The sequence below is a fragment of the Barbus barbus genome, assembly GCF_936440315.1.
Source record: "Barbus barbus genome assembly, chromosome: 4".
NCBI lineage: Eukaryota > Metazoa > Chordata > Actinopteri > Cypriniformes > Cyprinidae > Barbus > Barbus barbus.
Genome location: NC_136732.1, coordinates 31,506,216 through 31,519,659, shown reverse-complemented (window position 1 = coordinate 31,519,659; position 13,444 = coordinate 31,506,216). Strand labels below are relative to the sequence as shown.

At 38.1% G+C, this 13,444-nt stretch overlaps 1 protein-coding gene across 1 annotated transcript in view; it reads left to right on the top strand.

The window, feature by feature from the left end:
- The window catches only part of LOC306868661 (glutamate receptor ionotropic, NMDA 2A-like), a gene marked incomplete at both ends in the record, with an annotated part of 138,297 nt that overhangs the window by 113,727 nt on the left and 11,126 nt on the right, over positions 1–13,444 (top strand). The window contains 5 exons of the mRNA XM_079414944.1: positions 8,137–8,308; positions 8,655–8,808; positions 9,221–9,346; positions 10,038–10,267; positions 13,203–13,363. Coding sequence (XP_079271070.1) covers positions 8,137–8,308; positions 8,655–8,808; positions 9,221–9,346; positions 10,038–10,267; positions 13,203–13,363 — 843 coding nt within the window. The remainder of the gene's footprint in view (positions 1–8,136; positions 8,309–8,654; positions 8,809–9,220; positions 9,347–10,037; positions 10,268–13,202; positions 13,364–13,444) is intronic.

The following is a 13,444-nucleotide window of genomic DNA, read 5'->3' as shown; positions in this document are numbered from 1 at the left end:
ACCCTCATGCTTTCTCCAAACCTATATGACTTTCACAAAAGGTGAATTTATGAAGAATGTCTAAAAAGTGACAAATAAGATAAAAAGCAATGAAGTGAGATACATGATATATCATGTAATCTTAGTCAAATTAAGTAATGAAGTTCACAAGAGAAGTAGCGATGTCCAGTCTCGGTAGACTTTAGAAGACTCATATTGACTGTTTCTTGTGATGCTTTTATGTATTTATGTTAGTTTTGTATCCTTTTTGGCCCTTGAAAGCTCCCAGTGCCCATTTATTATAATTGCATAGAAAAATGTGACCTCAAAATAAGTAGATCTTCAAAATTTCTCCTTTTTTGTTTAATGAAAGAAGAAAGTCAGCAGGTCTGAAATGAAATAAAGAACAAAAATGTGAACTATATTTATATGAAGATTCACCCTTTTGGCCCAGTCTGACAGACAGACAGTCTAACACTCTGACTGATCTTTGTCAGAGATAAATACAGTATGATGATGTGGGAACGGCAGCTCATCTGGTATCCTCAGCTGTCGTTTTACCCTCTACTTCAGCTGCCGCTGAGGTCTGTAGATGCAGAAACTGATGCAGTGCCAGGTTGACAAGCCACAGACACAGAGGAGACATGCTTCAGTCACCAGGACACACACACACACACAAACACAAACAGATACAAACAATTCAAGATCACTCTGAGCCACTGGGATATTTAAAAGCAAATGTCAGAATTCAGATATCTATCAGCTCAGACTATCACCTGCAATTTTTACCTCTTAGATTTAACTCCTAGATTTTCACACATTGGGTTGTCTTGGCAAGTGATCACATTATCTTGCCTCATATTGAAAAAATCTCTAAAATAACTAGAAGAAAGAAACATGGTGGACAGTGTGTCTTCATAAGAATGTAATTGGTGTAGTAAAGGTAGTGAGGAAGTGGTCTGGTGACATAAGGGAGCCCTTCTTATTGCCACTGGGTATCGAAATGTGAGGAAGACTCTGTAATAATATGGATTCTGCCTTGTGAGAGTTTGAATAGAGCCTCTGCTGGGGCCGTGGGAATTCATCGTGTGCGTCATAGCCAGCGCAGAGGGGAAGAGATTGATTTTAAACTGGATTTTGCCTAGGCAGTCGGAATGTGTGTCTCTCTCATTGTGGAGACAGGAAAGTTTGTTCATTTCTGCAGTCAGAAGGCATGCAGCCACTTCTTGCTGCCAAAAACACTCCTCTGCTTTTATGCGATCAGTGCTAGGCTGGATTTACAATAAGCTTTTTTTTTTTCCTAACACGATAACAGGGAACACAAATTTCATAGCTCAGCTTTTGAGTCTTTTGTAGACTGCACTATCTTCATTGTAGACTCATTTATTTTGTTCAGGTACTGGTTACAGAGCAGCTAGGACAATCAGGCAAATGATTTTAAGTGAAAATTCACTTCTTAAAGGTGTAGTAATGTTTATTGTAATGATAATTTTGATTAACAGAATATTTTATTTTGTTTTTCAAACTTTTGCTTCTCTAGTAATGAAGTCTTAAGCAATGCACATTTTTGAGCTGCAATACTTTTTTTATTTTAATAAAATATTTTAATAAAAAGTTTGATAAGCAAAGTAATTTTTCATAGATTGTTTTCTGTTTTGTTTTGGTTTTTAGTAATGACTTTCACTTTCTCTGGTCAGACATAATGGAGGCAATTGCATTATTTTGAGGTCTCTGAACCAAATATTTATAGTCATTGCATGCAGTCTACATTGGGGGCTACATAGGGACTACACCAAATACACAGTGATAGCAAAAATGAGAAGTGAGAAGCACAGTGAAAAGAAGGAATTGGCAGGCATGGGAGCAATCTGTGGAGACAAAGTATACTCATAAGTGTTTTTTTCTTAGTGTTGATCTGTTTAAAGAACACAGAGAGCCGAGCCTTAATTAGCTTCAATCTAAAAGTTAAATGAGGCTCCCAGGTGGCTTTGCTAGTTTAAGTGTTGTCTGTCTGAACTCTGCAGTAGAGATGCTCCACTCACAGATGGTGGCATGATTACTAATGCAGCTCTCTCCTGTCTGCAACCCTGTCATTTTTTTCTTTACTAAAGTACACTTTTCTCTACAAATTTAGCTACTTCGTACAACTGTCAGCTAATTGGAGAGTGTTCTTCACCCCAGTCGCTCATAATTATGTCCAGAACATGCCTCCCCCAGAGTGCATGTTGTGCAGACTTGTAGTTAAGGATCTGAGCTGTTAACCAAAAGGTTGTAGGTTTAAATCCAACAAGGGACAGTCCATTAACCACTGCCGTTTTGCCCTTGAGCAAAGCACTTAACCCCAGGCTACTCCAGTGGGACTGTCCCTGCAATAAGTGTTCTGTAAACTGTCTTGGACAAAACCAAAAGTTTTGCACATTTCTGACTCAGTGTAAGGATGTCTGCGAATGAAAAAACTGCAGAAATCTGAATAAATAAATCACTTGTTTATTTGGCAAAAAAAGACATGTAAAATAATTAATATGTAAAGAATAAATCATTTTTAAATGCAGCAGCTACATTGCATTTGTTTGTCCTTTTGCCAAATGTTTTTCTTTTCATTCATTTAACATAAGTAAAGTGATTTATTTATAAAAAAAAATATTTAAAGGGGTCATCGGATGCCAAGTTGATATGATTCTTTAGGGTCTTAATGAAAAGTCTATAACATACTTTGGTTAAAATTTCTCAATGGTAGTGTAAAAACACCTTCTTTACCCTTCTTTGCCAAAATCAGCCCTGTTTTCAGCAAGCCGTTTTTTTAGTCCATGTTGCTTTAAATGCTAATGAGCTCTGCTGACCCCTCTCTTCTGTGGGGTGACGAGCAGTACTGTTTACTTTAGCCACAAAACTATGGAATTATTTTTGTGTCTTTATTATTCAAACTAAAATTCTGTATTTGAGAGCAAAACGAAATAAAATATAAATATAAAAAAATATAAATATAAATGTGCAGGTCAGTATGTTGTTGACATAAATAGTACTATAACAGGAATGTGTAAAAAAGTTGTACAGGGTATTTAAATGGCAGCATATGAGGTAGAAAAAATTATGAATAGCTTATTGATATGATGTTAACATGGAGTCAAGTGATGTTATGACACAAAAAAGCAGCAATGGCCAGCAACCGCTCCTTTACTGGGTAAGTTAACTAATTTAACATCTTAAATTCAGTGACTAGTGAACTGAACTATTCTCTCTTCTCATGGCTGTTTTGTGTGTGTGTGTGTGTGTGTGTGTGTGTCTGCCAACTTCAGAAAGGAAAAATACGGTACAATCGCGTGTATGTATTTTATGTAAGTGCCTAACCTTATGTTAATTAAACTACACACACACACACACACACACACACACAAAACAGCTAGCTAACCAAAGACTATAGAAACTTGTAGCTAAGGTACTGTTGTCTAATCAAATCTATTCAGTGGTATCACCAACTAGAGACAGGCTTAGCTAACGTTATGTATTTAGGTGGGGGAGCATGAGAAGAGAGAATAATTCTGTTCACTAGTCACTGAATTTAAGATGTTAAATTAGTTAACTTACCCAGTAAAGTAGCGGTTGCTGGCCATTGCTGCTTTATTTTTTTCTTAATATTTGTATTCTATATAATTGCACTGTTCTTGGAGCAGACCTGACCTACATTTCACTGCTGGTTATACTCTGTATAATTGTGTATGTGACAAATAAAAATCTTGAATCTTGAATCTTGAATTAGAAGCTCGCTCTTCTGTCAGACTGGCGTCAGTGGCAGGAAAGCGTAGTGGGCGTGGTCAACCTGTCACGTCAATCGAGAGTGGCCAATAGAAAAGGGCCTTTCATCCTGGTGCGTAGAGACCGCCCACTGACACACAGCTTCACTCGCAAGCAAAACTTTTCAACTCGCAAACAAAAGTTTTAGACCCGCAAAAAAAGAAGGCAGGAAAGAGAGCAACATTTGTGGATTAGTGATGAAAAGTTTTTGAAGTGCACAAAGAAAATATATATTTTTTTAAAGATTTACACGCACTGCAAATTATTTAGTTTTCAATTACTTTAATTTTGAACCTTAAGAAGACTTTTTTTGCAAACTTTTATTTTTTAATTACAAAATAATTAGTTTTGCTCTCAAATACAGAATTTTAGTTTGAATAATAAAGACACAAAAATAATTCCATACGAAACTGGCTAACTAGCACATTATTAGGAAAGGTGATTTGCAAAGATTCATAAAAAAAAAAAAAACCTTATACTCACCTCTTCTGTAGGTGAGGCTGGATCATGAATGATTCGCACAAACATAGATGCATTTAGGCAGATCGGGGATTGGCGCATTCACTTCAAAACGAAAGTAACGTTAATCCTCTGCATCTTCAGTGGATCAGATGTCAGGAGTAAATTCATTATTACATCCAACAACAAAACACCTCAATCGCTTAATCGGAGACATCTTGTCTTCCCCTGCACCGGAGTCCACACAATGGCAGTCGGACTGTTTACAGCTCACTCAGTTCACTCAGCTCACTCAGGGCGGGTCTAAAGCCGATTTTTCATAGTCTTTTGCGATTGTTGCTTGTCACACTGTACGAACATGATCCCCATGTCAGACTGTAGGATCTCAGTTGTCTTAATGTCAGACTGTACGACAGTCAAGACGCGACAAAAACGGACGTACTTTTTTTTTTTTTCAAAAACGGACGTACTCAAGAAGACTTGTCCGGAGTTTTACGTCATCAATACGTGACCCGCGTTCTCTCACTATAATGGTAGCTAGCAAACAACAGCAACGTGTAGCGTTAGTTTTATTAATTACATGCCTTGATGTTAAAAAAAACAACGAAAAAGACGACGTGTGTGGAGCAAGTCATGGCTGGTCAAAAGAGGGCTTTATGGACTTCCAGTTCTACAGAGCGAACTTGAGGTAATTTTGTTATTCGAGTTTAAACATCCTGCTCCTTAATAAATAAACTTTAAGTAAACTTTACTTTGTACTTATATTGTTTTTTACAAATAATGAATGGTTTGAAGCTGTCGCGTTAATTGCGTCATCAAGTTCAGTGCTACTATTGTTTCTTGGTTTGACGGTCGTCGTAGGAGATGTCACACTGCAGGAAAGTGTCTGAAATCTTCTGACACTGCCAGAATTTAATCGGAGGAAAAAATTGATCGCAACGGCCATTAATCGGCTGTCGGTGAACATGTCAAACCAGCGATCTAGACAACCGATTTTAGCCTAGGATTATAGGAATCTTTTAGGATTTTAGGATTTTCTAAATTTGTCTCAGACGAACAAATCGTGGCCAAAATCGCACAGTGTGAGCCAGGCTTAAGGTAAGACGGCCTTGTCAATCAACTCTTGTGGGAGCGGCCTGCGCAGAACTACATCATTCTGACAGGAGTCTCAGAACAGCCTGATTTGAGAAAGGGGATTTTAAAATAGGGATTTAAAAAAAAAAACTGGGTGGATTTGTATAATTATAGGATGGATGTGTACACACACTTCCAACACACATTTATGTTCAAACAACTTGAAAAGTAAATTTTTGCATTGGATGAACCCTTTAAATTAAAAAAATGTAAATGTAGTGTAACATAAATGTATTCATTAAGTTGAATGAATCAAATATAGTCAAATAAACTGGCAAATTAATAGGCATATTTACATTTACATTTAGTCATTTGGCAGACACTTTTATCCAAAGCGACTTATAATTGGGGATATTTAAAACTTTTCATCTAAATCCTGTTTAAGAAATGTAATAATAAAGAATAAAATAAATGTAACAAAGTTATTTGTTTATTTACATTTTTACTCTTAAGTTAATAAAATTGATAGTTAATTAAATTATAATGAAATAAATTGGTAAATTTGATTATTGATTTTTTTCAAGTGACCTAGTATTTGCCATGTATAAACATCAATATATCTGACTAACCACTTGGGATTGGATTACCCAGATTTTAACATCAAGTGTAAACAGGGCTTTGTTTTTGAGGTAGTGCCCTAGGATGAATTCAGTTAAGAAATAAATAATAACTGAATGAGTGTATGAACACTAGATGTACTGTAAGCTGTAGTAATGCAGGTTCTACTCCAGTTGACCCCTCCTGACTGCGTCTAGAAACAGGACCTTCTCCCCCAGTCCAAATGAAACAATCATCTTGATTGCCCTGTAAATAGAATTGTCTTCCTCCTCACTCAGGAAAACAGGAACCCCTCTGCAATTAAGTCGGCACAGATTGGTGGTGGTCTTTACGGGGCATCAGTAATCTCCAGCCGACTGCAATTTTCACCAGAGGTTTGGCACTCCCTTGATGGCTCCCTGAGAGGCTCTCAAGGGAAAGCCCTACTATTCATTGTAATTAAGAAATTTCTCCACTGCCGGCAGCGAAAGACTTTATCGTTCAAGCTTCAGCACACTATACCTACTGTACTGTAATCCCAGCTAGCGAATGGTCTGCGCAAGCAGGCTGCTGTCCAAAATATGCTTTAGACACACTGCAGCTAAATACAATTGTGAGTCCTCTTCTGAGTGCTTAATCCTGCTCTGTTCACACAGAGATTGCTTATTGTGTACATGCAGTGGAAACTCACGTGAAGTTCACACATGCAGTATATATAACTGCACTAAAGGAGGGTTACAAAGATAACAACAGTCATTTGTTTGTAATTTCATGTTTGTGGTGAGATTAAAATGTAAAAATATAATATATAATACAGTATATATAATGTCAATATGTGCTTTTTAAACCAATGTTTATGATTTATAAACATGAAGTAACACTCTGACATAATGTGTGATATATGTAGTCATGAAATTAAAAAACAGGTGCTCAGATTCATTTCCCAAACATTTAAATTGCGACAATAAATTGTGGTGGGAGGAGCATACGACAGACACAGTGGGCGTGGCGTCAGGCCTCGGAGAGGTTTTTATTAAACAATAATAATCAAAATAGTGTCCAAAAAGGGGTAAAAAGTGTCCAAAATAAACAGGGGGATCTGGTGTCCTTGTCGTGCTGCGGGGTACGTGAAGGAGGGCAGTGTTCAGAAAGGAAGGGTCCAGGGAAGGGGCGGAGTCCGGTGGCCGCACACGCTCCCCTCTCGGGTCCGGGAGCGAGTGGCGGCGGCTTCTCTCGAGCGGCTTCGTCCTACTTCTTGGCCCCCGGAGCTTCTGGGGGATTAAACGGCCCGGCATCCTGGCCCGTCAGCCGTAACGGGTGCGGCAGTCTCCCTTCTCGATGCTCCCTTCCTGGACCCGCGAGGACAGCGTGCATGGACGGGGAAGAGACCGGTCTCCCGAGGAGAGGCACGCTCGGCATTTAAACAGCGGCAGTGATGAGGCTCTATTCACATCAGGTGCGCCTCATCACACGCCGCCAGCCCTGGCTGTTTCAGCGCCCCTCCTCTCTCACACACCCACTCCCGTCGGGAGCCTGGTGAAGGGCGGCGAAAACGGGACGGAGTGGTGATGATAATAAGGGGGGAGGCAGCCGACTCTTCACAAAATATAAATAAAAATTTGTCAAATTCATACATTATGATTCAGAGAGAGCACATTGTTTAAAAAGAAAAGGCCACTTTGTAAATTTTAGTTTGCTGATAATTGTTTGTGGTAATTAACATTTATTTCATCCATCTACATTACCATTCAAATGTTGAGGTCGGTGTGATTTTTAATAGTTTGTGAAAGAAGTCTCTTATGCTCACCAAGGCTGCTTTTATTTGATTACAAAGCAGTAAAAATAGTAATATTGTGAAATTTTATTACAATTTAAAGTAATTTTTTCTATTTGAATATACATTAAAATGGAATTTATTCCTGTGATGACAATGCTGAAGTTTCAGCATCATTACTCTTCAGTGTCACACGATCCTTCAGAAATCATTCTAATATGCATTCTTATCATTCTAATATTCTAATATAATTCTGATTTGGTGCTCAAGTAGCATTATTGTAAATGTTAAAAACAGTTTTACTGCTTAATATTTTTGTGGAAATTGTGATAATGTTTTTTCAGGATTTGATTAATATAGAAAATGCATCAGTCAGCTAGCTAAGCGTGAAGTGGGCCTGACATCATGATTCAGATATTCTGCTTTAAGTTGAACTGTGATTAATGTGCTCTATCCATCAGCAACACCACCGAGGGAGGAGGAACGTACATTAAAAAGTGTTGCAAAGGCTTCTGCATCGACATCCTGAAGAAAATCGCTCGGAATGTGAAGTTCACCTACGACCTTTATCTAGTGACCAATGGGAAGCACGGCAAGAAGATCAACAATGTTTGGAACGGCATGGTGGGAGAGGTGAGAAGATTTCAATAGCCAAATCTGCCGATGCGATTTGTTATCGAACGCTGCTTTTCCATTTACAGAGCTAAACAAAGGTTAGATTGAATAAAATTTTGTTGTCCCTCTCTCTCTCACGCTCTCCACTGGAAGTAATTTTATAGCAGTCAAAGCCTGATAGCAATCAAATGTGAAATTGGGGAAAGGAGCTCGATATTTGTTCAATTTGGATCCAGACAGAGCGAAATGCTGGAACTCAAGTTTCATTTGGCTGAAAAAATGAATCGAAATATCCTAGGTGTTCTGTATATAAACTTTGCAGCTTTTTGACTAAACCACCATGTCGTCTTGTCTCCTTCCACAGGTGCTGACCAAAAAAGCAGTCATGGCCGTGGGCTCCCTGACAATCAATGAGGAGCGCTCAGAGGTCATCGATTTCTCCGTCCCCTTCGTGGAAACGGGGATTAGTGTGATGGTATCCCGTAGCAACGGAACCGTCTCCCCATCAGCGTTTTTAGGTAACTATCTGCAGGGAACAGCAGCCATTTTGTTGACGATCGTCTTATTTCCACCTGTCAAAATATTGAAGTCTTCCCACCAATCAAACCCCAGATCCGACAGGCCGATAAAGTCGCCCACAAATCTGCTGAAGTGGGCTGCTTTTAGATTCATAGCACCCTGAGTGCTCCTTTATGCTTGATGGCAATAGATTAGCAAGCCATTATTTAATTAGCATAAGGCCAATAATTACAGGGTCTGCGAAACTTCCCCAATGGACACTTGCCAGTTTCGCATTTGCTTCCCACAGTAAAGCTCTTTAATCTCTTCAGCTTGTCTATTGTCACATATCAAGCAGAATGCTTGGATGATAGTCGCTGACTGTGATTTTTTTCCCCGATCTACCTGTCTCTCACTCCTCCTTCGCCGCAGAGCCCTTCAGTGCGTCTGTGTGGGTGATGATGTTTGTGATGCTGCTGCTGGTGACTGCAATGGCTGTCTTCATGTTTGAGTACATCAGCCCCCTGGGCTTCAACAGGAACCTCGCTCAGGGCAAAGGTATGTAACTAGCACTCTCCACTACTCCCTCCCTCCACGGTTCCTCCTCCATATCCCCTGCAATGCAGTCGGTTTTTCAGTTTGAGGCACACTCGTAAATCCTTGCCCTGCTCTGATAGAGCGTCTCACATCTGCACCACAAACCCCTTGTTCTTTTGCAAAGTATAAAGGCTTAATTTATACTTAATTTCGGTGCTGAGTGGTTTCGGGCTCAGAGTTAGTTCAATAAAGTTCAATTCATTTTCATTTGATTCAAGTGGATCAGATTTAATTCATGTAGCCTCATTTGGAGTGCCTTTGTTACGTGGCACTAAAAAGCATTTCTTCTTTTGTTAGACGACTCATTTAAAGCTTAGCTGTTCAAAAGGGAGGCAATCTAAAGATAAATCAGCTGTCTATTTGTACACCCACCTTACAAAGGAACCGTTTTAGGTTTACTTCTGTGTATTTATCGTAATGTTCCATGGCGAACTCTTACATGCAGTTTCGCTTATATGAAAACAAAAGGCCCATGAACTGTTCAAGAATATGAAGATTAACAGCTGAGCAGCAGGGCGCTGTACTTTGGCTTTATTCTGTCCAAGTGCTCTAATGACCGTGAAGAGGGGAGATTATGTTATTTCTGAAATTAAAGAACTGAGAAAAGCTTTGGCACGAATGAAGGATGTTAATGAAAACGCATCTTCCGTAGACCCCCACGGACCATCCTTCACCATGGGCAAAGCAGTCTGGCTGTTGTGGGGCCTGGTATTTAACAACTCTGTGCCTGTGCAAAACCCCAAAGGCACCACCAGTAAATTCATAGTGTCCATCTGGGCCTTCTTCGCTGTCATCTTCCTGGCCAGTTACACTGCCAACCTGGCTGCTTTCATGATCCAGGAGGAATTTGTGGACCAAGTGACAGGTCTAAGCGACAATAAGGTAAAACAATATTTATACAATGTTCAAAAGTTTGAGGTCTGTAAGTTTATTTATTTTTAAGAAATTAAAACTTTTATTCGGCAAGAATGCAATACATTAATCAAAAGTGAGAGTAAAGACTTTTATATTTGAAATATGTGAAGTTTTATAGAAATAAATGTCTATTCATCAAGATTATATTATTACGATTTACACAAAAATGTCAAGTAGCACAGCTGTTTTCAACATTTAAAATAAAAATAGGAAATGTTTCTGGAGCTGCAAATCAGCATATTAGAATGATTTCTGAAGGATCATGTGACACTGAAGACTAGACTAATGACTGCTGAAAATTCAGCTTTGCCATCACAGGAATAAATTACATTTTTAAATATATTAAAATAGAAAATGGTTCTTTTAAAATTGACCATTCGCAAAGAGCTTGATTGACAGGCAATCTGACCAATCGTTACGCTGAATTCGCCATCTTGTCCGACAGCTACTTCCAGAAACTAATTAAATTTTGTTTTATTAACACCTACCCCAACCCTAAACAATAATGCAAAAACAGTAATTATTGTTGTACCGTTATTGGAGATATGGGCGGGTCTTTGCGAAAGGTCAATTGTAAAAAATATTTCACAGTATTACTACTTTTCCTGTATTTTTTAATCAAATAAATGCAGATTTGGTGAGCATAAGAGACATTAGAAACATTAATAACCATTTAATAATATTCACATTCTTAATGCAGTTTACCTTGCATTTAGGTCATGTAAGGATATTTATTGATAGATTATGTGGCAAAGTATGTGTGTGTGTCTCCAAAAGATCTAATGAAAACACAGTGGTTTTGATCCTGTAATAGCGCAACAAAGTACTTTTATAAGACGTTGCAGTCTCTGCTGGGTATTTACTGCAGTCTTGAAGTTTTGTCGGGCGCTGGATGTTTTGCTCATGAGGCTCGTATCCAAGACTAACAAGTGCTCCTCCTTTACATGAAAACAAAGACTTCACTACTGATTAGTATTTATTTTATAGAGAGAATGCACAAGAATCTTTCATGAGAATCCTGCACCATGCCAGCATGCTGCTGTGAGTGTTGGATGAAAATGAGCTTGAGCCTTCTTTAAAATAATTTGGATGCTTGGAAGGTTTAAAAAGGACTATGCGTTGCATTGCAGAACTGGTATGTGACGAGAAAAACAGAAGAATAAAGACTGCTGCTGGCCTATAGTATAAAATAAGACAAGAATAGAATAGAATATATTTTCAGGTATTACTGTTAACTAAAGGCCTGTTTTAGTTCAAATATGTTTATTTATTTATTTTTTTTTGGAGCTGGAGCTAGTCAAAAATATGTGAAAATCTGAACTAGTAGCCCATCCGGGCAAGTGTAAAATATCCTGTTTGAAAATAATCTTTTCAATCACAAATAAAACAGAGCCCAAATCTATTTCATATACATTTTGAACTCTTTTATGTAGCAGTGAGCTCTATTAAAATAGAATCGTTTGTCTTGTTCAGCTGTCATGGGACCTTTTATTTTGGTGTTTTACTGTAAGCTCAGCATTTGTGAATGGTGTAGAGTGTTGTGATGCACAATTTCATCCACATAATACAGAAAATTGTGCTTCTGTACAAGTCCAAATAAGAGTATATGTATGAATGTGTATTTTTTCTGATTCCCCAAAACATAATTTTTTTTGGTCTATTCAGGGACTGTTATTTGAAATACTTGAAATATGGCTGCCCGGTGAAAATAAATAACCATATTGAGTCAAGCACTTTGAAAGAGTGCAGAGTCAAGAAGAGAGCAGCAGGTGTAGACTGGCTCGAGAAGAGCTCCTCAGCTACTTGTTCCAGACAAAAAGGGCACTGTTTGGCATGTAATAGAGAATAAATGGTATAATAAGGCAATGTCTGTTCTGTCGAGAGGAGAGTTGAATTCATGTTTTATATGGGCTTGCGGAAAAAGAAGATATGAAGAGCAAGAGGAAATAGCTTAAAACAAAGCCCCAGGTCTGCACTCATAGCAGAGCCACAACTCTGATCAAATAGTCACCAAACAAACACAATCAAGCACATGTCCAGTCTACTGGCAAAGTGCTTCTTTTATATGGCACATTGGTCATATGAGTGATGCAGAATGAAGTCTAAAGAAAAGATGAAAAGAGATTCTTAAGCAAAGCTGCCGGGCTTAGTTCTGTGATGTTAGGCCCTTATCAAGCACATATTAACTTAGATCCAATTCTAGCCCTAAATACCCACCTGGACTACTTATTAATGAAGTTAGTAGTAAATTTAAGCACAATTATGCCAAGAGAATTGGTACACTCTTTTAAAAATTATTCTAAAAGGTTTTTTTTTTTGCGATGCCACAGAAGCATTCTGGTTTTCCCAAAAAACCTTTTAGTGAACAGTTCTTAAAAGAACCATTTTATTCTTAGTGTAAAAATCATTTAATCTAAAGAAACTTTTCCCACTATAAAGAACCTTTTTGTGCAATGTAAAGGTTCCATGGATGTTAAAGGTTCTTTGTGGAAGCAAAGAAGCTAATAAACAACTTGAATTTTCAAAAGAAAGCAGCTGTTCATAAATACTTTCATTATGAATGACAGAATTAGATTAACAAACAAGATGAATTACAAACTCCTCTCAAACATTACTTTAATACTCCATTTAGTGTACAATAAAATTTCTTATTGTTATTGTACAATGTGGTTTCTGTACCTAACTTCTCCAAAGTGCTAGGGAATGAAAAGTTATTTGTAAAAAAACAAAAGATTTGAGTTGTAAAACACTTTTGGTTCTTATTAGAAGCAGTAATTTTAAAAGTGTGAGTGATAAAACTCAATGTTCAAGTTTTTTATTGTTTGTATTTATTACCTTGGAAGCGTTTTATTTCCTGCTGTGTTTTTATTGATAGTTTATTTTGTTTTTTTAACTTTTGCAGTTTCAGAGTCCCTACTCCTACTCCCCTCCTTTCCGCTTTGGAACAGTTCCTAACGGCAGCACAGAGAGGAATATCCGTAAGAATTACCCCGACATGCACCAGTACATGGTGAAGTACCATCAGTCTGGGGTGGTCGACGCGCTGGTCAGCTTGAAGACTGGGTATGTATAGCACACCCTCCCTCTCTGTGTTTATCGGGTCAGTCTGAGCTGAATGGGTGAAATAGTGAATGAGTTTTTGCT